At 40.9% G+C, this 25,362-nt stretch overlaps 1 protein-coding gene across 4 annotated transcripts in view; it reads left to right on the forward strand.

Moving 5' to 3' along the window:
• The window catches only part of LOC128792411 (BEN domain-containing protein 5), a 562,082-nt gene that overhangs the window by 525,693 nt on the left and 11,027 nt on the right, over nt 1-25,362 (forward strand). The window contains exons 1-4 of one of the 4 annotated variants that reach the window (XM_053950812.1): nt 5,770-5,847; nt 16,156-16,228; nt 19,313-19,446; nt 21,077-21,452. In XM_053950812.1, the coding sequence (XP_053806787.1) occupies nt 19,342-19,446; nt 21,077-21,452 (481 nt within the window). In that variant the 5' untranslated portion in view covers nt 5,770-5,847; nt 16,156-16,228; nt 19,313-19,341. Of the gene's footprint in view, nt 1-5,542; nt 5,848-16,155; nt 16,229-19,312; nt 19,447-21,076; nt 21,453-25,362 lie in introns of those variants that run through there. The other 3 variants (XM_053950811.1, XM_053950814.1, XM_053950813.1) reach the window with 3 other exon arrangements.

Below are 25,362 nucleotides of genomic sequence, written 5' to 3' on the forward strand. Positions count from 1 at the left end.
GGAATCAAATTCTTGCGGTGGTGCAAAATCTATGTATGTAAAGCTATTTTTAGAGTCATATTAGTAAAATGCCTGTCAAAAGTCAGGGAAAAGTCTGGTTGATAATAGGAAAGGGCAAATCTCAAATAAAATCTCCAGTTAGAGTGAAAATATATAGGCTGAAGCCATCAGTGGATGGTAGTAGCAATAAAGATCATTTGGGCTGCAAGAGCAGTATCGTCTCCAGAGCAGTTTCTGCAGACGGTGGCAATGGCACCTGAAGGACGCGTTTTACAGGTGAGTCCACGCACGAGTCAGCTCACACAGAGCCCTCCCTGCCTTCCTCACAGGAAAGGACTTTATCACGTGGAAAACAGCATTTTACCTGAGTGCAAAAGATGGCAATTTAGCAAGATTTGGAATGGTGAACATGAGGGTAGGAGCTGAAAGCCACGAAGTTTGAGAGTCATTTGTAGCTCCCAGGCAGGGCTGGGTGAGGGTGGGGGAATTGCTGCTCTCACCAAGGAGAGATGGTGCCGACTGGCAGCGTCTCCTGGTTCCTGTTGTCTTTCTGTGGGCACATTTAACCTGTAATTTGGAAGAGGAAAATACAGTCTGGCACACATTCCTGAAGGGTTGCCAGTCCCAGATCTATCCATTGCATAGCCTGCCAGAATGGGAAAGATAAGTACCTTACAGACCAGTATCCACAGCAACAGACACCGGAATTTTATTTTTTTAATACATATAAAAACCCAAAGAAAATAATTACTTTTTCATTTTCCAATTTTATAATAGTAATAATGACCTTTAGGTCAGGAATTTTCAGCAGTTAATGACTGTCTGGCTTTTTCTTTGGTCCTTGGTTTTTCCAGCCAGTCATTAACAGTGAGAAAAGTGCCTTCTCCTGTGGACACTTTGGCTTAATTGTTACCTTTTCATGCTACAGAATGCACCAGCTGGGAAATAAGTGTCTCCTATGTGAATGGATCCATGAAATGTGCCTTGGGTTTCATTTCTTTGAAAGAATATTCTGTGAGGGTGTGAGAATTTACTGTAAAAGATGATTGACTAGTATCCACAGCCCTGAGAAAAGTTAGATCACTCTGAGGAATTGGGACTGAGGATGGTTTAAGGCCATAGATCTGAAAAGATTAAATCTTCAGAATTTATCTGTGTAATCTAGGTTCCTTTACTCTTGGTAATGGAGTGCTTTGGAATTATATATGGACACAAATGTTTTCTTATCCATCTTCTAGTATCACGGCAGAATAGGACCTGTTTTTTTTTTATATTTGTTTGTATTTTTATATGTAATCACTGTGATGCTGAAAGCACAGAGCAGCAACAGTGTCTCATGAGTTACAATTTATTTAAAATATAAAGGGGAACAACCCTCTGGAATGCTTACCCTGCTCCATCTGGATAGTAGATTCCTTCCTTCCAACCACCCTCTCTCTCAAAACACCTAGAAACTGTACGTGAGACTTTGTATGGAAGAAAATTCATTTATACATGGAAATGACTTTGTCTTGCACTTCATTGTATGATAGAAAATGCAAACCATGGAATGGAGGTATCTTCTGACCACTCTACCGATCATATTCTTCATAAAAATTAGCCAGATTGTGAGTATATTGTGTGTCTGAACATATATAAACCTTTGAACAGTCTTCAGTTCTTGTCCCTGTTAGCTGAGTCCTTCTTTAACCTGTATGACTTCTAATGCCATTGTTCCAATACAGTGTTACCCAAAAAATTGTGAATATATCTTTCCTTCAAGGTGTATTTGAGCTAGAAAACAATTGTGTAAGAAATGCACTACTTGTAGAACAAATAAATCCATAAGAAAACAATAGTTTTCTAAACCACATATTCAATGTGTAGGGATTCCTAGTAGTAGTCCAATGTATGGTTACTGCTGAAGAGTCAGGTAGCAGTGAAGCACCTCCACTGGAACAGTAAAAGAAAATGGGAATTTCTTCTTTAGCAGATTTAAAGTCAATATGTCCTTTGAGAATTTGGTACTAAATATGGAATAATGTGAATGATGAGCCTAATTTAAATGTTTTGCTGTGAAAAGAGATTTGGCACCTGCATAACTTTTACTGGAACTATTAGCTTTTCATTTTGTATCTTTAAGTGAAAACACAGAGTGCACACGAAAGCTGTGGACATCCGCTTTTGCTTGAACGCTTATTTTATTTTTCAAGAAAAATAACACCAGCAAAATATAAGTAGTGTTCCAAGAAAGAGCCACTCAGGAGTCCCACAAGGGCTGGGACTGTGCTTTGTGGTTTCTCCACTCTTGGAGTGACAGTATTACCTTCTAAGCTAAGGCTTCATTTGCATTTTGAAAGTACAACAATTTACTTCTCAGCAGGGCTGTGCTGTTTCTAAAAGGCTGGACTGGTTCGAGGATTTAAATTGAGTAAGGTTCCAGTAATTCCCTTTACAATGAGTTTTAAAAACTACACCTTTAAAATAGCTCTGCACCTTTAAACTTCAAGCTCAACTCCGTGTTAAAGCAGCTGGCTAGCCATTAGGAGAAATGGGAAAGGTCCAAAAGACAGGCGTGACAAGTGACTTGTGTTTCATTCACTGCTTTAATGGATATTTCCTCAGCTTCACAGTGCAGATTATTTATAGATTTTAAAGCCAGAAATTAACACGGTTCCTTGTAGGCAGAAGAAAAAATGTATGCGATCATTATTAATTCTTTAGCATCATAATGCCTTCTGGCTCAATATGTGTGCAAGGGACCAAGAGTAAACATGCATTTATCATCCCGACCCTTATCTGTTCCCAAAAACGTCCTTCAGTGGAGAACTGTGAAACAGCCTGCCTAAAGGATTTGAGACCTTTTTTCTTTTGCTGCTGATGCAAAGATCTTTACAGTCTTTGCTGTAAAGATTTGAATTGAACATTCAAATGTAAAATATTGCAAACACCAGTTTAGAGTGTTCCTTTTCCCCAAAAGCCCCACCCAACCAACCAACAAATCCACTATGGTGCTAGCTGCCTTCACATGAAGCCTTTTGGTTTCCTTTCATTGGGATGAATTACCCAGGTGTCCTTGGTACCCAAAGAGATCTCTCCCCTTCCAACTCAAACTAATTTTTGAATCCTGACCGTCTTCTTGTTTCCTTTTATTTCCAATTTTACCATTGCTCTGAGTTCCTTTCCCTGGACAGCAGCCTTACACACCCCTAATAGAATTCAGCTGTGGAGGGAATACAATCCTGGCAGGAGACACTCTACCCAATCCCTCACTGGCCACTGAACTTAGTAGAACAAAATTGTCCTTCACATAGTTTTAGCAGTGTTCATGGAGTAATTCCAGCAATCAGCCTGTCCTGTCATCTCTCTGCAGCTCCCTGTACCCTACTGTAACACGAGGTAGAGGAGACAGCAGTGATGCAGCAGCTGGTATTGTTTGATCAGCAACACAACCCTTGCTGGAACTTCACTTCCCTTGCAGACTCGCTACTAGAATACATTTGTCATCCATACTTTGTAGCAGAGTTATATTTGCCTCTAATTACACACGAGTCTGGCAAAACTTTATTGTTAAAGTGCTGCCATTTAAATCCCCAATCTTAAACTGGAGTATTTGCAAAACTCTGTAATTGCTAAAATAATAAAGCTGCCATTACTGTATGGGAAGTTTACAGCTTGGTGAAATACTTACATTGGCTTAACTACACCTGTATAGATTCCTTATGTTTTCATGTGCTGTTTAAGACAGACAGATTTCTGCTGGGCACAACCAAAAGTTCCTGGCACTGCCACAGAATGGCTGAGGTTGGAAGAGGCCTCAGGAGCTCACCTAATCCAGCCCCTGCTCAAAGGGTTGCCCAGATGCTTTTGAGTTACCTCCAGTGATGGAAACTCCACCAGCTCTCTGGGAACCTGTGCCAGTGCTCAGTCAAAGCTGAACTCCATGTTTTCCAGCTTGTGGTCTGACCCCATGTAGGAGGAAGTCTATAAAAGATAACCAGGAAAAAACAAGTTCAGTGTGGTTTACTCAGTGCAATGGGCACAGATAGTACTGCAAATGCCCAGGGATATGAAAACCCACAAAGACAAAATATTTTGGTTTCATTTTGTGTAAGTGTTTTGCAAACAAAAGAACTAGTGATGCCCCTCTCTCGTACTCATTCTGTGATTTCTTTTTTTTTTTTTTTTTTTATATTTTTACATTACATAGTTCTCCCCATGTGATTGTTCTGTTCCTAAGTCTGGTTGGGTAAAACAGACCTCAGGGCTAGAAACAGCAGTATGAGTTTGCTCTGAACCATAAGCAATTTTGCCACATAACCCTCTTCATACGTGAACCTCAAGACATCCACTTGTATCCAAGAGTCTCCAAAAGTTTGGGAATTCATGATAAAACCTGTGCCGTCTCTAACCCTTGCTCTGGCACACCTGCACAGCATTTCTCAGCTCTCTGTGCTCTTTTGGGAGAGGACAGGGGAGCATTGTGCTCCTCCAGCAACCCCCAGGGCACGGAATGATGGAGCACAGGCAGCTCTGCATTACCATGAGGACCTTCATGTAAAAGCTGATGCTCCAGTGCTGTTGCCAAGTGGCAGATGAGTGTGGGGTTCCGTGTCGTGTTCTCTGGCCAGGAAAGATCCACTCTCCTTGCACAGGTCCCTCCTGTCCCTTTTCCCCGCACTCGCTGGCTCTGCCCCGGCCCTCAAAACAAATCCCGCTGTGTCACCCCTCTGTTTCCCCTCCAAAGGTGATCAGAGCCATGGAACACCTCTCCAAGGAGGAAAGACTGAGAGAATCGGGATTGTTCAGCCTGGAGAAGGCTTCATAGTGACCTTGCTATGGCCTGAAAGGGACTTAAGAGGAAAGAGGAGGAGAGACTCATTACAAGAGCGTGCAGTGACAGGCCAAGGGGGAACAGCTTCAAACTGGAAGAGTGCAGGTTTACATTGGCTATCAGGAAAAAATTCTTCAGGGTGGTCAGGGTGGTGAGGCCCTGGTACAGGCTGTCCAGGGAAGTCACGGATGCCCAGTCCCTGGAAGTGTTAAGGCCAGGTTGGATGGGGCTTGGAGCAACCCGGTCCAGTGGAAGCTGTCCCTGCCCGGGGCAGCAGGGCTGGAAGGAGATGATCTTTAAGGTCTCTTCCAGCACAAACCACTCCATGATTCTCTGGAACAAAGCCCGTTTCTGCGGCACACGTGCACGGAGTTCTCAACCTGGGGGCAAACAGACCTTCCCGAGGCCCCTCCTGGGGCCGAGCCCGAGCGCGGGCGCCCGCCGGGTTCGGGTTCGGGCCGCGGCCGACCGTCGGGACGTGGGAGGCGGGGTCCGTGCCCTCGGCGCAGGTGCCGGGGCAGCGCGGGCCGTGTGCCCGGCAGGGTAGCGGCAGGCAGGACGGGGGGCCGAGCGGAGCCGTGCGGGGCCGCGGGCGGGGCGCTGCGTGCGGCGGGCACCGAGCGGGGCCGGGGCCGCTCCCGCTGCCCCCGCCCGGGCCCGCCCCGCTCGCGTCGCTCCGCGCTGGATTGCTCGCGCCTGGCCGGCGCCGTCTGGGGCCCGGCGGGCGGCGCGGCCAGGCCCGCTCAGCCGAGCGCAGAGGCGGCCGCAGGAACAATACGGCGGCGGGCGCGGAGCCGCGCGGCCGCCCCGCACCATGTACGCGTTCGTGCGGTTCCTGGAGGACAACGTGTGCTACGCGCTGCCCGTGTCCCGCGTGCGGGACTTCAGCCCCACCTCCCAGCAGGACTTCGACAACCAGAAGGTCTACACCGTGTACCGCAACCCCGAGGAGGCGGCGGACGAGGACGACGAGAGCCCCGGCGAGTGGGGCGACCGCCTGCTGCTGCACAAGGCCCAGATCCTGGCGCTGGCAGGTGAGGGCGGGCCGGGCCGCGGGCGGGGGGGGCGATGCCGCCCCCTCCCCGCTGAGGGAGGGCGGGGGGCGCGGGCCGGGGCTGGGGAGGGGCAGCTCCGAGCGGCCCCGGGCCCGGGGAGGGGGCCCAAGGGTCGGTTTCCAGAATAGCCGCGACCCCCGCGGTACCCCGGGAGGGGGGCGGTGGAAACTTACAAAAAAAAAAGGGGGAAAAAAAAAGGAAAAAAAAAAAGTTTAGGTTTTTGTCTACGGCTTATTTATAGTGCATTGAGTCATTTGTGTACGTTTGCAGTTGTTGCCAGTTTTGAGGGGTGCTGTTTTATGTCCGCTTTGTTAGTTTAAGTGACTTCACCAATTGGAAGGCAATAGTGGAGCCAGACCTCCAGGTACTGCTCTTGTTAAGCGTGGGCTTGCTGCGTTTGGTTTGTTTCATGTTTGAAGATAACAAATGTCTCCAAGCTAAGAGGTCCAATTAAAGCGCATACCAGGAAATAACCCCGTGTTTTGGCTATTTGAAGGTGTTCAGCCCTGGTGAGATAGTGCTGTTAGTACATTGATAGTGACCCCAGATAGTGACTCTGGCAGTATTTCCTTGAAGACTTTGTGTAAGTTTCCTCGCTGCCATAGTCATAGTTGACATGGAAAGGAAGTTTGGTGGTTGTAGCAAATTGCTGGTTAGTGTGGGCTTGCCCAATAGGCTTTTCAAAGACTTCAATGACCATTTGAAATGCCAGTCTGGGCAGCAAAGAGGACACTGGGTTCTTATCCTGACTTTTTCAGTTTGGGCAAAGTATTGGTTATGTCTATTTCCCCAAATATGGAATGGACTTAAAAAACTCTTTTGTTTAGTCTTGAGCTCTTAGAAGGCAATGCTGAGCTCTGATGTCTAAACAGAGAGACTTGGTGTTAAAGCCACCTAAAACTGGTAATTTTCTAATTTTATTTTTGAAAGTTAACAGTTCCTGAGCCAGTTTAGACTGGTGGTGACCCAGTTTGTCCCTGGCTCAACCAGTGACTTTTGCCATTATCCTGGCATTTGTTTACTATTTACTATTCTAGTATTGGCCATAAACAAATACCTCAAAAGAACCAGGAACAGCCAAACATGAGTTTCCTGCAAAGCTTTTCCAGTTTCTGAGTATTTGCAGCTCCAGAAGTTCAGGAGAACTAGTTAGGCCATCTAGCAGAGGAGTGGATTCTCCTGGTAAGTTTTTGTTGTCCTGTGCCAGCCCATGCTTTGGCTGCCCTGTCTGTGGCTGAGGAGTGTGTGTGAAGTGTTTCTTGCAGGTTCCTTGTCAGATCCATGGAAAACAGCAATCTCAGTGTCCAGGGTTTGCATGGCCTCTTCCCACAGGCAGCATCCCACTGCACTTCACCTTCCTCTGTCCTGCTGGGGACCTGCAGCAGCAGTGCCCTTTCAGTTCCTCCTCTCTGTCTCAGCACAGAGAGAAATACTTAGAAATGATATTTAGATGTATTAGACCTTTGCTCACATGTTGAGCCCACCAGGTTGCCTCAGTTTTCCAGCAGCAAGTGATTATTTTTTGCCAGTACCCTTGTTGCAGGCAGAACCTGGTGTCAGCCCAAGATGCGCTCTCCTGAATTTTTCTGTACAGTTTCTCTTTGTTTCATGTATCTTGAACCAGAACAAACCAATATATGCTGTTTCCTCCAGAGAATAGGACTTGTTACCTGTATTAGTGATTTGCACTAATTGCTTTCCAGAGATTCTTATTTCTACAGGAAATTCTCCTGTTGAGCCAGGTACACTAGGAAACACACAGGTATCTTTATTACAGCTCTCACATCTCAATATATTCTGACTAGATCTGTGTTCTGCATTCTTGGAAAACTTTCACCTGAACACCAAACGAGTCTTCTTTCCACCATGTACCATGAAAAATACCTTAGGTGAATTCAAGAGTAGTCCTATACCAAGGGTCACTTCTAAAGTTGTCATTTCTCCCCAGAATGTTTTCATGTTTGTTTTTATTGTAGTTAAAAAACTTGTAGAGAAAACTTGGTCTTCCATGAAGACATCATAGCACATTGTTGATTTATAGTGACCAGCTCAGATTATGGCACATTTTTATGGATGGCAAACATTACAAGTGTAATGTTATACAAACTGTTTATTTAGTTAAAAATAATTTTGCAAGTCTACAGTAATCTTCCACATACCATTACAGAACTTTTAATTCCAAAGGTTTCCAGCTTATCTTAATAATAAGGTAAATAATGTGTATGAAGTTGCTTTTATATTTAAAATACACATATTTGATTTTGAAATTTTTGGAAGGAACCCTTAACTGCTCAAACCATACATCAATGACTTTAAGGGTTTACTTCTTTGGCCCAAGAATTCCCCATTAGGAAGAGGTTTCAGGATCAAAGTTATGCTTCAGATATTAAATTAAACAGACAACAAAAAAGAATAAGAGGGGAAAATGGGTTTTTTTTTGAGTCTGCAAAGTGTTCTTTTACAATTTGAATGGTGACCAATTTTCTTGCATGTAAAGCTGCTCAAATAAGCAAAGTTCTATCTTTTTATATGTTTTCCTGATCAAACACTGTCCATGCAGTGGAAATTAGTCATAGTTTGATAAACAGATCAATTTGTTTTTCCTTTCTAGCAACTTGAAGAAAAGAAGGAAAGAAAGAACACAGATACAAAACATATATTAATGTTTGTTTTCTTTTGAAAAGAGTTTTCCTTTCCTATTATGTCTAAAGAAATTTAGATACCTTTCAAACTTCTACCCTTGTAATGTAGGAGTTCACACAGGCCTAAATACAGGTTTATGCCCATAATACAAAACTTTATTGAAGCACTGCTTGTGTGAAGAGTTTATAAAACAATTGTCCTCTTTTGAGAGAGTCTAGAAGCAATTCTTTGATCCTTTGTGCTGAGATTGGATGGTTGGAAGCCAATGCAGCTGTGAGGGATATTGTTTCTGCAGAGCAGAGAGCGCTGCTGTAAAGGCATCATAAGTTTAAAAATGAAAAATAAAAGCGGTCATCAGGTAATTGTGAGAGACTTGGTATGTTGTGGAGATAAATGCTGTTGTCTTTTATTCCGTGGTGAGTAGTGTGATAGTGTTGGAGAAGAGCTGTAGAAGAGCTCTGAGCAGCTGTGCCTTCCCTTGTGTCCCTGTCTGCATGGCTGGGAGCTGCTGGGCTGTGTTGGCCTGGGAACCTTCCACTTTATCAAAAATTAGCCAAAGACTGGGGCTCAAACTGGAAAGGTTGACCTGACTCAGATAGTTCTAGGCTTTCCAGCCATAAAAGGCATATTAAAGTCCATGTCCCTTGCCTTAACAAGTTCACCATTTGGCTACCAGCAGCTGATACTATGTACTAATAAAGGAATAATTTTCCTTGCCTCTTGAATGGAAAATGGAGTTCAGCAGAATGGAGTTTGACTACAGAGCAGTCTTGAGGTGACGTTAGCTGGTCTGTCTTGTTGAGAAAAGAAAAATAGCAGACAGCTTTTCAGGAAGAGCTTGAGTCTGTCTTCCTGATCATCCACACCCTTCCTTTTTCTTCTTTACTGTCCTCTCCTCAAAATGCTCCAAAGCTGTTTTTTTCTGGTCCCTCTCCTTGACACACATACGCCACTTGCAGCTTTTCCACACTTGTCTAATAGCTCACTAGCAGAATGTTATTTATGAGCATGTGCATCTTATAGCAGCGTGATCTTTAGATGACTCAATTGGAGCTTTTTCTTTCTTTTCTAGGTGATGAATATTAGGTGAAATGAATTGAGTTTCAGGGACTTCTAGAAGTTCCCTACTTCAGGCTGTGTTTGTTAACAAGTTAATAATGACTGTCTTCTCCTAGGAGGTGTTCTTTCCTGACTACAGTAAATAATTGTGCTCTCTAGCTGCTGCCCTCAACATTTCCCACCCACATTTTCATAGCAAACATATCTCCATCAGATTCTCACAGCAATTCCTTAGCTGCCCCAGCAAGTGTGTTAATACCTGGTGCATCCCTATGCTTTCTTGCCCCTTTATAAAATGTTGTGCTCCACTTTTTATTGGAGTAGGTTATGTGGGTTTTTTTTTTTTTTTTTTTTGTTTGAGCCTGTGCAGCTCATGGTGAGATCTTACTATGTATTTTAGAGGGATGTAAAATCTCTGTTCATAGAAAGATTTTACATTAAATGATTCTACAACTGAGTTTTGAGTAAGGTTGAGAGTGTTTCAATTTCTTAGTGTGTATCCAAGCTTCTTTGCTGTGGAAAGTTCATGGATGAAAGACCCTGTGTCAAATTCTGGAACATGTGAAAAATTTGCAATAAGAGATTTTAGATTATATTAAGAATATACAAAATTTAGGTCAGGAAGTTGTCTTGGTGTGTAGTATTTACATCCAAGCTTTATTGGTATGTCTGTAGTCTTGGACTTCTCCGTGGATTTTCCCCCTTGCATCATTCCGACAGCTTAGGGAGTACCTAAAGCAGGTGCTGGCTGTGGCCACTGTCCCCATGCTCCATCCCATGTTCCTGGGTGAATGAACCATTGTGGTAGGGACAGCTGACTCTTTGTTCCCAGGAATCTCTGGGCCTGTCCCCTGCTGGGATGCATTGCTTGGATGGTGTGTGACAGAGACCTGGGGAGAAAGGGCACCAGGAAAAACATCAAAGCACCTGCAGGTGCTTCTCGGATGATCCCAAAGGTTGTCCCGAGTAAAGAAGTGTCAGGAAGAGGTTGTAAGAAACCTCCCAGTACTGGTAGTGGTGCCTCACAGGCTCTTTCTAATTTGTTTGATTTTTCCTGGGCTGGTTTGGGAGTACTTGGGATGAGCTTTTGTGTCACTGCCCTTGAGCAGCGAGTCCAGCTGTCCGTAACGGTGGTGTCACCTCCTGTGCCTCTGCAGGTCTTGCCATGCCAAGGGCCCATTCCAGTCATTGAGGGAAACTGAGCCCAGCAGTTCAGGCAGTGCTAAAGTAACAGCATTTGTTCAGAAGAGCATTTTTGTTTTTAATTTTTTTAATTTTTTCTGTGATATTTGACGTGCATAGCCTACATTGTCACCCTTAGCTGACGTGCTACTGCTGTGGTTTTGCCTTTTGAGCAGGTAAAAGCTGGCTGTACACAGAGGTTCAGCAAATCATTTTCTATAACAGAGTAACCAACTACTTCACACTCCTAAATATAGTCCTGAACGCAAGTGTGGCAGTATCCATGAAAAATATTTAAAGCTAAATTTCACACTCATTTTGTATTTGATCCATTTCTGGCTTATTTTTAACTCATGTAAGATGAAGAGTGGAGGATTTTTTTCCCTTCTTCTAAATTCTAGTGAAGGACCATATCTGAGATATGAAGGACTTCCACAAAGGCACAATTTTGTGAGGTCTTTTTGGTGTCACTTCTGTTTGTTCAGTGTTGAAGCCTTATTATGGCACATTGACACAAAACTAAATGGCAGCAGCAAAAAAATCTTGGAACTTTTAAAATTGTAATTGCTAAGTAGTGGTTTGGAGTAACCCTAATGACAGTGGTGATGTCATCAGCAGGATAAATTGCCAGTAAAGATTAATTAAAAATCTGGGATTTATCTGTGCAACCAGATTTTGCACTTATATTTAATTTCCTCATTTCCTGTGTTACCCTGCTTATTCTGAATATACATTTTTTGTTTGTTTGTCTATAACCCTTCTCAACTGACCAGCTTGTTCCTCAGTCACATTTTCTTTTTGCTTTACCTGAACAGTCAGAAATAATCTAATTTATTTTTGTAACATAAAGACATACAGGTGACCTACACTATTGTTGTTTTTCGTGGTCTTAGTACTTACGTTGCACCACTTAACATCAGTTATGCTTGTAAATGTTTTATAAGCTCAGCTAGCATACAGTAAAAACATGAAATTCAGGATTTTAATAAAATTGACTTCAAAGATAGTATGCTTATGGTAGCTATGGTAACTAAAACTAATTAAAATATGCTAAAATTTGCAGGGGAGCGAAAAGGGAGAAAATGTAACTTAATGTTTTTGTTTTCATAATTTAACAGTAAAACATTTTTTCCAGTGTATTGCCTAAGTGCTAGTCAGTCAATTATTTGTGTTTTTTAAATAATTTCTTTAAAAATAGTAGAGGCTTAACCACATTGTCATTTTTGTATGCCAACTGAACAAATGCATGAATCCACCCTCTATTTCCATAGTGAGCTTATTCCTTGGGCAGGGATGTTGTGGAGGCTTCCTGGAGTGTTCTCTGTAGGCTGCTGCTTTACCTGCTGGACAGCTCGTGGGCAGCATCTCCATGGTTTTGTGTGATCATCAAACCATCACAGGGTTTGGTCCCAATGTAGTTGTACAGTCTAATACAGATGGACTGGTGTGGGCAGCCAGATTGACAAATTATAGCTGTCATTGGGATTGATGATCTCTTTAAATGAGGTTCTGAACTTCTAAAGAAATACATAGCCTTTGTTATAAATATTTTTTGTAAAATATTTATCATGTTCCAATTTTTGAAAAGTAATACTCATAGTTGAGTTTCATGTGTAGGTGCAGAGGAAAGATTTAAAGGATGAAATTTTCACATCCTGCTTCTTTTCAGGGTTTCTTTTAAATGTAGTGGTAATGCTGTATTTGTGTAGTTGTTTCAGAAAGGATTAAGAGAGTTGTTCCATAATAGCTGTAATCCTTTGTGTTTGACATGTGCAGAGTATTGTACAAATATTAACAAATCTGTACAACACTTCAGTGGGCTAGATGGGGACAGTAAGATGAAAAGTTTGAATTATTCAAGTCAGTATTTAAGTAAATATTGGATCCAGGATTAAAACCATCCTCAGTGTTGTAGAGAGCATGATTTCCTGTTTCCCAGCATAGTCTTTTCATAACTTAATTGTCCAGCTCCATGTGTTTGTGCTGCAGCCAAGTTCTAGTATCACTGAAAGTTAAATGAAAGGGAGAGTTCTTCTGACAAAGAATAATGACTGTTTTTAGTTGTATTAGTTTGAGCCGTGTTGCCTTTGGTTAATTATTTTTGATGATACTTTGTAGTCACCTGAACTGAAAAATAGATTTTATATTTATAATGGAAATTGAGGAAGAAAATACACGTAGGTTTTTCTTACAGCAAAGTATCTGGGCTGATACTCAAGACTGTAGATCAGAACAATCTGCTGATAAGTGAGCACTTGCAAAAGGAGAATGTTACAAAATACTTGAGTGTCCTCATGTGCATTAGAAATTTGACTACAGATAGGTGGCCATATCAATAACTGTCACTCCTACCAGAATTAGACTGGGTATCTCAGTTGTTCCACTGGAAGAAAAATTGCATTGAGACCTCAACATTATTTGCTTCAGTAGCTGGCATGGTAGGTTGTTTTTTTAGTTTTAGTTTGTTTTGGGTTTTGTGAGAGCAGCAGCAGGTCCATGCTCTGTGCATTTACTTGTGTTACTGTATTAAATATTAATGAGCAAGAGCCAGTCTTGATGTAGGACTTCAGAGAGGACTTAAGAGGTTTATATAATCTGTGCTCTGCTTCTGTAGAATTTTGGCTTCTTAATCTTTCTCTCCCTTCTTTGGTGCCTTTGTACAAAGCAGGTGTGGCTTTCTCTCCGTCATCAGTGAGCAGTCCTGGTTCAGGCTCCTGGCACATCATCCTTCTTACCCATCATCTCTAAACCTGTCAAGCAGTGGTTTAAGACCTTTCTATCTTGCCTTCCCCCAGTTTGATTAAGAATTATTTTCACCCTGTTTCCTATTCTTCAGACTTTATTGAAATTCACTTCACAAGATTTAGCAGCCTTTTGGGCCAGTTCCTCAAGTGCATGTCTTCACCTTACTGTGCTTATCAGCCCTGCCTGTCACAGTGCTGCTTGATGTGTTGTTCTTCCCTGACTTCTTTGCTCACTCTTCTTTGTGCTCTGAAGACAACCTTCCAGTCACTCATTTGTGTGTTGCTGTCATTTTCTCTTTCTGATGAAGTGCTGCAGAACTACTCAGTTCTTAAAATTTTGGGAGTGATACAAGCCCAGATGATGGCATCTCTCAGCTCTGCCTTTTTATTGCTAACTTTTCTCACATTTTCTGTCAGCTTCCCTTTCTGACACCCTTAGCAGAAATCTTTTTCAGCTTATGCTTAGGATGTCCCAATGTATTTTCCTACAAGTTTTGTCCATTTGTCTTGAATTTGGAGTCAAGAGGAGGAATAACCTTGTTTGTCATTCCCTACCCAAAACTTTGCTGTCTCTTACATACTCCTCATCTGCTTTGTTGCTTACACTTAGCTCTACCTTTATGTCCAACTAAATATACTTCTGAAGTGCTTTCACTGTGCCCAGTGTTTATGTCTGAAATCTTTTTCTCTGTCCATCCAACAAAACTCGCCTCTAGTCTGCAAAAAAAAGGAGGAAAATGGTACAGTAAATTTTACTATCCAAATCCTGAATTGACTGTGCCAGCACCTGACCCCACTTTTGCACACTCCTCCCTTTTTTAGCTGCATTCATTTTGATGGCACCTGTCCTCTTCAAATAACTTCTGCATTTCTGCTGCTGTCTGTTGGCCTGTGTTTGTTACTGTCATTCTCAGTGTCTTCTTTGGTAGTGCTTGTAATCTCTGTGTACTCCTAGCTCAGAGATGTTTTATATGAGGCACATTTCTTTTTGCTTTGTATCCTGAATATCTTCTGAGCCTGCAGGACCATTACATTTCCTGAAATCTCATCTCTTCTTCCTCTTCAAGTCCTCCTTTAATGTTTGTATTAAATTAGCTAAGAAAGTAATTTATAGTTCTTTTTTTTTTTCCAGCTTTAAATAAGCTAGGTGGCTTTTTTATAATTATTATTATTATCATGCTGTTTTCCTTCTCAGTCACAGCAGTAGTGAATATTGTTTATTTGTGTGTAAGTGGCACTTAGGAATCCATGATCTGTAACCAGTGCACAGGCTGCCCAGGCAGGTGATCTTACCTTCTCTGTAGAAGTGACCTGGCTGAGTCAGTACCAAAGCAGTTCAGTGCAGCAGCGTGTGGAGAATCTTACGCAGGTGTTGTCCATATGTGCTGGGTACATGCCTGGAAGTGGGAAGGCTGATGGTAAGTTTTTTCATCTGTCAGCATATCGTTTTTCACAAGGAGTGGAATTTTTTGAAGGCTTAGGGGAAGGATGAATTCTCTTCAAGGTTCTTTCATTTTATTACTGTAAGATTTATGGCATTGCCAAGCCCCTTCTTTGGACTGATACCAGACCTGCCATCCCTCATCCATTTGGAGTGCAGAACTCTCTTCCTTTATTTTTTCAGCTTTCATTCCAAAGATGGAAAAAAATCAGCATTTGAACTCTTTTTTGAAGGGATTAGTTTGTTCAGTCCTTATTTCTAAATTGGAAAGTAAAGAACCCTTTAAGGGGACTTTGAGATTTTCATAGTTTTATTTTACATCCCACAGCAGGATTTTCAGTTTTAGAGCACTAGCATATTTCTCCTTGGATTTAACCAACTCCCTGCCCTGTTAAAACTTTTCTCTGCCTCAGTTCCCTTCCCCTCTAGACTTGAAGCTGTTACCTTTAGACCTGGATCCACCCATCCTGACACTGAAATGAGGGCCTCATTGAAGAAAGCATTCCAGGAACAATTTATCCTTTGCTAGTTGATTTTTCTAGATTTGCTAGAGATTTTTCTAATGCAGGGTTGCTTTTTTGGCTTTGCTTTCTTTGAGCACTGCTGAGGCCAAATGTGTTACCAGGCACTCTGGAATTTCTCAGCAGGTGACTTTTTCCTGACTGCCCGTTCGGCTTTGGGAGAAACCTGGATGGGGAGAGACACTGTCATGTGCCCTGGCTCTTGAGCCCTGTGCCTCAGTACCACGAGGAGTTGACTGCCAAGATCTCTCCAAGTCTGACCTTTTCTTGGAGTATGGTTATTTCAGCATACTTTACTCTTTATCTTGAATCACAGAGTACCAGGTTCTCTGTGAACAAAAGCAATTTTTCCTAATTTACATGTGTCTTTCAGAATGTCCCTTCCTAAAGAACAGAGGGAATCCATTCTTACAGCGTGCATTCCACCCTGCATATTTTGTTATGAGTTCCTAATTAAGTATGTTAAGTGCTAGTTCTCAGTAATTGATATCACTGAACCACTCAATGCATATCTAGGGAAAACAATAGACACAACTTTATAACAAGCTGATCATAGCCACCTAGGGGAAGGTGTAATTTTTAACTTCTAGCTAGGTTTAAATGACTGGGAACAAAGTCCAGACAAATGATTTAGGTCGTTACAAAATGAGGCTCTGAGCTACAATGCTTTTAGTCTGCCCTTCTCTCTCTTCTGTAGCCTCAGGCACTGAATTGCAGCTTGTACATATATTTGGTTCCTATCCTGGTTTTCTTCTGGCTCAAAATCACAGGTGTGTTGGTTTTTGCTGGATTCTGCTTTTGTACCTGTCTTTTGTTTGCTGCCACAACAACAGACAGAGCTAAGGAGAGCTGCTATAAATGCATGTTCGTGTTTCTCCTACCCTTCCCCCAGTCTCCACTCTCTCCCTCCCACCCCTTCCCAAATTCCATTAATATTTACAGAACAAGAGACAGAACTCCAACATTAATCTCAAATTCAGAATGAGATTTTTCTGGCTCTATCTGCAGCTAATGCAGAAGACAACAGAGGTTAGAAATGCACTTAAAAAAAAAAGAAAAAGAACAAAAGGCCTTTTCATATTCAACACACTGGATGGATTGTGTTAGGTTTAAATAAGCTTTCAAAGACCAGAGCATATGTAAAAAAATATTATATGTATTGTTGTTGGAAGGCAGAGGAACATTTATTTGCTTACTGAATGCATTGAAAGTTCCTGAGCTTTAACTTATATAAACTCATTGTTTCTTCAAATTTTGTGTGTGGACAAAACAGTTCCTTTTTTCATCTTACTGGTTCATGTACAGATAAGCAGTAAAACCAAAAAGTCAAATGAACAGAAAGAGAACTGTGTTGACAGTTACATGACAGTAATGTACAAACTAAGCATTCGTAAGGAGATGTATAAACAAACTTCAAAACCAGTGAAGTTTTGCAAACATAAATTTCATAGGCAAACTGAAATTGAGTGGAGAGTGAAGAGAATGAAAAATTCTGATAATTTGCGTTTGTTCTCTTTGACCCTAAACTAAGTATTTTCTTTCATTTTCATTGTTAAGTGCATAGAATGTGTTATTAACCATTATGAATTGACTTAAAAAGCCAAAATCAAAGAGAAATATTACTGTTCTTATTACTTTTCTTCCAAATTGTTTTTGTTTTAATGTTGGTTTATTCACTGGAGAGAATTTGCCGACTTCTGTAGTCTGCACAGGCGCTCACTCCTCTGTGACCCCTGTCCTTGATTGTTTCAAGAGTCACTTTTCCCTGCCATGGGGAGGATGGCTTGTGTCCCTGTCCAGTTGGTGTGTGGTTCTGGCTTCTGGTGACCTCAGTGAGTTGTCAGCAGACAAATTTGTTAACTGTGTCAAGTAAGGGATTGTGTCCATTTGGTTGTGAGGCCAAGGGTTATTTCAGAGGACAGAAACTGATCTGAATTCTTTAAATGGAGAAGGAGGTCATCTGCATGTCCTATGGAAGATGGTTTGGCAAAGCAGTCTGGAGAAGCTGGCTCTGCAGTATCCATGTGCTGTTCTTCCTCCAAGGAATTGAGAGAACATATTTTAGTAAAGGATTCCTCAATCTATCCAATACCCCAAAATACATAAACATAGAAAATGTTGGTGGTTTTCTTTTTTTGCCCTTTTCAATATGGATTAATTTATTCTTAAATTCCAAGAAAATACCAATACCCATCAGTCCACCCTTTAGTCTAGAAGTTTGTATTATTTGTTTTTTTGGGAAGGGCTCCCATATTTTCTTCTCATCTCTCTGGCATTTGAATTGGCTTATCTCACTTTTCTGATGAACCTACATTTTCCAGATAAATGAAAACATAGGGGTTTATTTTTCAAAACTGAAACAGTTGGATTGCCTTTTTGTTTTACTGGGATAAGCATCCACGATGCTCTGGGGAATGGAGAATGATCTAAAATAAGCCTAGCTGTTTTTTGTTGTTTATCTGTTTCTTTTTGCATCTGTCTTAGTATTTATTGCTACCATCTGCGTTTCATTTCAGGTTGTCTAATGTCTCATTCTGCATGTTCTTTGCCTATTCTTTTTACATAGCCTTGGGCTGTAATATCACCATTTGCCTACAAGAGATCCATTTCTATCTGTAACAAAATGAATTGCATTCATCTGTGTAATTCATTTCTAATGAATGCCTTGCTCCTCATTAAACAGTGATTTACCTTTGTTTCCCTTTCCTACACTGTCAACATGAACCATTTTGAGGTCCTGTGGAGAGATGCTAATTTGAGAAAGCAAAAGTCAGTGCAACTAAGCACTCATGGGGGCCATCCTCCTTGGCACTTTCAAAAATATTCACGGGACATGTTGCAGAATAAAATTTGCAGGTGGATAAGAAGACTCAAAATATTTTCCTGTTCATAAGCTCTCAGTGTACGAAGGCAATGCTTGACAGTTTAAATGCAATTCTCCTTGACACTGCCAGGAGCAAATGAATCTTTTCAGACCTGGTCTGTTCTGCAAGAATTTTACCTATCACAGGCACATTTGGGAGACTGTACTCTTGGTTCACTGTGCCCTCTCTACCTTTTCGGCATTATTAAAATATTTTGAATGTATTTCCAGATTAATGTTTTTAAATACCTAATTTTGAGATATGTCAAAATGTTACAGACTTGAAATTATTTTATTTCAAATTTTTAATGAGATGCAAAGATTCATATAAATATTTATTGCCTTTGCCAATAGTATCTAAAGGAAAAGGATGGATACCATTAATTACTGAAATAGGGTTGTGGAGTAATTTTGTTACAGATTTGGTTCTTATGCAACGTTTGTATAATGCACTTTGAAGCTCTCCAGCAACATTCCCTTTTCCAGCCCTGCACTTTGCAGAACAGCAGAATCTGCCATGTGTGCAAATAGATCTGTGCTGCTGATAGATAATGGTTAGAGTATGGGATGAATTACCAAGTTTATTTTCACTTGAACCCTAAGCATAGTTTGAACTGCAGCAATGGATTATGAATATGAAAATACCATTGGTAAACATAATTTAGAACAGGAAGTTTTATTTACAGCCTCTTCAACTCTTACTTTGCTGATAGCACAAGTCACTCATCAACACTTTTGATCGCTTGAATTTAGCTTGGCATTTTTCTGTATTTATTTGTGTGTTGGGCCAGACTGATCCCCAGTTGAAACTCTAGAATTGCCAGTGGGCATCCGTGGATTTACACCATGGACTAATTTGATCATGGTATTATGAGGGGATTGGAGGATGGGAGGTTGGGTTTTTGTAACTGGTCTTGCCTAAGTCATGTAGTATTTGGAAGTAAGAACACTGATTAATGTAACAAAACCTTATTTTTAATATACATTTTAGAGGACAAAACTGACCTTGAGAACAGTGTGATGCAGAAGAAAATTAAAATCCCCAAACTCTCTCTCAATCACATAGAAGAAGCTGGGGAAGTTACAGATTACGGGGAAGAAGATGTGGAGCTTAGACACAGTAAGGTACTGAAGTCTTTCTGGTATATTTTCCCTCCTCTCCTTTTTTTATCTTTTTTGTAAGTGCTTGGGGCATGTATGAACGTCCTAGCTTAAGAATTCCAGGCTTGCTTTTGATCCCCTTAAAACAGTGTCTTTGGTGAAATTGGGTCACATTGTGTGTGGGGGTGGGGTATGGGTTTTCAAAACCTGATTTAAGTGCAATCAAACGTTTTCCTGGGTATACTGTCTGCATAGTGTAACTGCCACCTGAGACTGATGCAACAATGCTCTTCCACTTTGGCTCAGAATGCCTTAAAAGTCACCAGTACCCGACTGTACCAGCTGTTCTTGGTGGCACTTGTGACATATTGCTCACTGCTTGTTTGGAATTAGGAGGGGAGCTCTGAGACTGCCCAACTACAGCTGTGACTGAGAAGAAGAATTGACAGGACTGTACCCCTCCATTATAACTCCCAGTTGCCTTTTTAGGTTCAAATGCCAGAAACTCACTATGGAAATATATTTATTTTTTGATATCAAATTATTTCTTTAAAAGTCTGCCAACCTTCAGAATAAGATACTGCTCTATGGCTTCATGTGTTTTGCAGCTGCAGGAGTGATATTAGTTCATTTTGTTGTGGTGGGTGGGCCAGCTTTTTTTTTTAATTGTTAATTTTGGTTTTTTTAAGAGCACAAATGCAACAGATGTAACATCAAATAATTTTGTTTTCTGTCACATTACTCATGGATATTGTGGTATGGGAATTTGATAGTGTCAGCTTCTCACCTCTACTCTATGAGCTGCATTTGCTTTCCTTGCAGTTGCTTGGAAATTCAAATGCCTTTTCCTATTTGACCAGTAAAACTTAGTGACTTTACCTGTACATATTAATCCCATTATCCAGGCCCCAGGAAAGTGGTGTGATTTAATTTGTAGGGTTTGTGCAGATGACTGAAGGTAAAATTCCACTGAGAGTTCCCAGGTCCTGAAGCCTCTGCAATGCAGTACTAATATAGAAGGAATCAGTTGATAAGGAAGATGAGACTGGATGATATATTCTGTCTCCAGCTTCAGTGTTTTCAAATCCCTTTCAGTGTTTGCTGATAGTGTTAACTCAGTCACTTGCATCAGGCAGTTGGGTGAACGTGCTGTAAGGGATGGATAGTGAAGGTTTTGTCTCCCAAAGTGTGGGAAGGACAAGCCCTCAGTTCACAGAACAGCTTTGTGCCTGTGCTGCTTTCACCTCTGATGTCGTCACAGGTGACAAATGGAGCACACAGTTTGTTCTTTCTCTTGCTTATCAGAAAATCAATTGCTGTCAGAAATCTGAATGTTAAGGGTAAACTTTAAAGAAAAAGAGATCTAAATCAACTTTTTCAAAAAGAAATTAATGATACGGAATCAAGTGACCTATATACACTGCCTTTGTAAGTGTTGCACAAATGCAGGAAGGCCTTTAACTGCCTCAGAAGTTTGTATGTGCATTTAGCCGAGTTACAACTGCATGTTAAGTTATGCTGCATATTATATCCATAAGAACCTGTTAGGCAAAATATTTTTGCAGACTGGCTTTGTCTTAGTCTTTTGGAAGACAAGAATATTAACAGTTCCCAAGACTCTCCTAATTTATTTGTTTTTTATTGTAATGTGCAGAGACAAGATGGGAGGAAACAAAGTGAAGGTACACACAAAAGCATTGAAGCAGTTGTTGCTCGCCTTGAAAAACAGAACGGGATGAGTCTCAGTAATACTTCCAGCCCTGAGGAGGCTTTTATGGAGGCTACAGAAGGCATGAACAATATGGACGATGCTGTAGTTCCTCGGATTCTCTATGAGGAATTGCTGAGGAGTTACCAGCAGCAACAGGAAGAAATGAGACACATTCAACAGGAGCTTGAGAGAACGCGGAGACAGCTTGTGCAACAGGCAAAGAAGCTAAAGGAGTATGGGGCACTCGTGTCAGAAATGAAAGAGCTCAGAGACTTGAACAGGAGGCTCCAGGATGTACTGCTCCTAAGACTAGGTAGTGGTAAGTGCCGGACTTAAGTGGGACTAGTTTGAATGAATTTTGCAGGTGTGATCAATAGTAATGGAAATGTATTTGAAGAATAGCAGTGGTTGTTAAACCGGACATTGAATGTTAAAAGGGTTTTCTGCTGTGGCTGTACAATATGTGTCGAATCTGTATGCTATGTACGTCTGGGTTTTCTTTAAGAACTAGAGGTCTTTGTGCTGGTATGGCTGAATCAGAGTTCCATTTTAAGCAGCTGTATTATAAAGAGTCTCTGACCTTCCAATATATGCTGAAAAAGTTAATAAAGCATCATCTGCAAAATATACCAATATGTTCCAGTTAAAAAAAAAAGAAAAGAAAAGGTGCTGGAATGAATAGTTGGGCTTAAACTAATTTATCCTTTGCAGTTAGGGGTTTTGTTTGTTGTTATGTGACTATGTTACCTTCCATTTTCTGACCCCTTTTCCCATTAGTAGCTTATTAGAATGTGATATATTCCTGAAGTTTTAGCAGTGGCTTTAAAAAGCCATGCTATTTGAAAAGCAATGGATTGTTAAAAGCATAATTAAAAAGACTTTATATTAGTGTCCCATTTATCAACACTTGTTGCAAAATGCAGGTTTTTGTAATTTGGATTTCAGTTTTAAATATCTTGGGTCAATTGCTCCTTTGTCTGGGTTCATAACAATTATTTAAGCATTATGTTGGAATAAATGGGAAAAAAGACAAAATAAAAAGTTCATCCTTTTCATTGAAGATGGTACCCTTGGAATACCTTCAAAAATTTGGCGAATTACATTTATTTGCGATTAGAATGTGGTACTGTGCTGATGATTTGCTCGGTGACTGAAACTTGGTTGAAATCTATGCATCCAAACTTAGCATGCCATTCTTACGTCTGCCTTTGTGTATCTGGAAACTTAATTTTTGCATGTCAGTTGGATATTGGCTCTTCTCCTGGACTGGAACGAGTGCATGCAGTTTGCATGTGGGTCTGAGTTACCCTCACATACAGAGGTGGACCTGGGAGAGCATGTGCCTGTGCTGTAGCATGTGTTCAGGTGTGCCCACACCCTTGGAGCCAGGTTCTTGGAGTGTCCCACAGCCTAAACCGGGTGTCTGATTGTGAATGCTCATCATTGTTACATTGTGCACAATTAAAACGTCGTTACTTACCATAAACATTCTAGTTAACTTTCTAAATAAAACCAAATAGGCAAGGTTGCCGCAGCCTGAAAAAGACGATGTGGTTGGCAGGAAATTCCACTGAGCTTTCTAAAATTTTCCTTGGATGGAAAGATGTTTCTTCATCTGCAAGTAGTTAGCTGGAATTTATGGGAATGGAGCACGAGCCAGATGTTGGTAGGCAATGGGGCTGAACAGCGTAAAGTACCAATTTAGTTGGTAGAGTTGACAGCAGTTGGAGTGGTGAGACCAGCAGTGAAATGAAGACAGCTACTGAATTCTGCCTCTTTCACTTTAAGAAAAAGAAGATGCACTTTTTTGCTTCAGCCAAATAAAGAAACCTTAGGAGAAAAAGGGAAAAAAAGAGGAAAAAAGGAAATAGGAAGAGAAACCCTGGGGAAAAAAAATACTGAATCTTCTCTAAATATTGGGCATGAATTTCTATTGTGTGTATCAGAGTGACAACTGAAAACAAATCCCAATTACATTGAAGGCAATTTCTTTAAATTTAATCACATATATGGAAAAATATCAGCTATACAACACTTCCAAAAAAAAATCGTTGTTACTATTACTTGTAAGGAACATTGGATGGTAAAGGTGGAATTTGGCCATGCCGGCTTTGTCCTCCACGGGGTTTGTATTTCCTAAGACTCAGTGTATTAACTGTTTCTTACTCTGTTGTTTTTCCTTTTAGCCTCATTCACAGCAGAGAAACAACCATGTTCTAGAAAGATCAATACAAAACTTATGAATAATTAGCAAGGGAGACATCTTCAGCATGTTCTAAATTAGAGAGTCTGATGACAGTATGGAAAAGTACTACTTTTAATCAAGAATAGATATGTAAAGACTCTTTTAGTCTTCCTTACTTTTCCAGCTTATAAATGAGGTATGTTTGGGTATGTGAATAATCTCTGAAAATTGTTCTGAAAATAAATTACATCCTGAATTCATCTGCAGTTGCAGTGATCTCTTAAACCTAGAGTTTCAAATTACATGTAATTTATGTTACACTGCACTTCTAGCAGGCTGGACTTAATGCAAACTAATTGCATTTCTGTTTCACCTTAGAGACTTGTGATTTCTTTGCATGAGATGACAGCTGGTTTGTGCTGATGAATTGCAGCTGTGGGAAATGCTTGCCTGTTGCCATTTTAAACTTGCAGATCAAATATAGAACAGCCTCTTGAGCTAACATGCAGTCAAGTAGTCAGTCTCCTAATTTCCCATCAACGTGTTGAATTCAGTGAGGAGCTGGAAGTCAATGTATTGTGCTTGAGACTTAGGCCTTCAGCTCTGCTACTGAACTGGAGCCACTTTTGTGGCAGGAGTGAGGAGGTTCATCTTCCTCATGGTGACACCGAATTGCTCTTTGTCACAAAAGAGCCTTGGAGGCAGCTGTGGCAGATGACAGTAGTGAAATCAGTACTGATCCATGGAGAAATGCTTAACATTATCTTTATGATTTTAGTCTGTTATTTCCTGGCACATCCCTTCACGGAGGAGGCGGGCATTTCACCAGGGTTCTAGGGACCAGAGCAGTGGAAAAATGGGGTGACTTGTGGAAAAGGTTATGGTGTCCCTCTTGAGCTCCTGGAATAATGTGTGCAGCCTCTTGCCTTGCCCACGGGGGAACTGGAAGCCCTGCAGCTGTAGGCCTTTGCAGTTTGTTTTGTTGTACCTGAAAACACACCTAATTTGCCCTCTTTTTATCAATAGAGAGTAAGATAATTTAAAGAATCAAATAACTGACTCTCCCCTGTAGGGACTTTAAATAGCCCTTGGATTGCAAAAGAAGAATTTCAATAACTTCTTTAAAAAAAATAGCTGTCTCCTGGGCAAGATCTGTGCCATTTCCTGTGGCTGGAAATATGGTCAGAAGTACTGAAGTTCTATAGGGATAATGCTTGGATGTTTTTAGCTCCCTGATAATTTCTTCATTTTCATTTTATATTGTTGAGAATTAGTGTTGCTCCAAAGTCAGGAAGTATATTCAAAATCATTCAGAAACATTGATGCATCAGCATGTGCACACAGACCCCCAAGGTTTTATTTTTAATCCCAGTTTAATTTCAGTGATCCAGTTTACAGTGTCTTGGGACTGACACCAGAGTAGGGAGAATGAAATGGGATTTTTGTCTTACCACATTTCAGGAATTACTGGTTTTCAGCTTTTCTGCATTTGTTTGGCTTTTTGATGTTAAAAAAAAAAAGAAAAAAAAAGTCCCAAGGTTTCTATCAAGTACAGAAAGTAACAATATTACCACTTCTCTGACTTGTGTTGTTTTGTTTCAAATTCTGGTAGACCATGTGCGAAAACTTACTGCTTACAACTGTATGCTGACACTTTATCACTCAATTTGTTTTTACTTTCTTACTAATTTTAGGATTAGCATGTAGCATAAGATGAATTTTTGAGGAAAAGGGATGGTAAAGGGAAGCCTTCTACCTCTTCATCCTGATCTGAATTTGCTGGCCTCTCGGATATGATAAAAAACTGCAGTCAGAAGGAGAAAGATTTTGCAATAAAACATTTGTTTACTTCTTACATTCTGAAAATTGTCTTTTTTTTTTTTTTTTTTCCTGATCTGTATTACATAAGTGCTGTCATTGTTAAGCCTTTAGATGGAGGTATAGATTTTTATATGTTCCATTCATCATCTTTAAAATAAGATGCAGAGAGGGGGAATTTGGAGTGTGGTGAATGGGACACACCGCTCTGTTGGCAGGCAGGAGT

This window comes from Vidua chalybeata, chromosome 9 (assembly GCF_026979565.1).
Source record: "Vidua chalybeata isolate OUT-0048 chromosome 9, bVidCha1 merged haplotype, whole genome shotgun sequence".
NCBI lineage: Eukaryota > Metazoa > Chordata > Aves > Passeriformes > Viduidae > Vidua > Vidua chalybeata.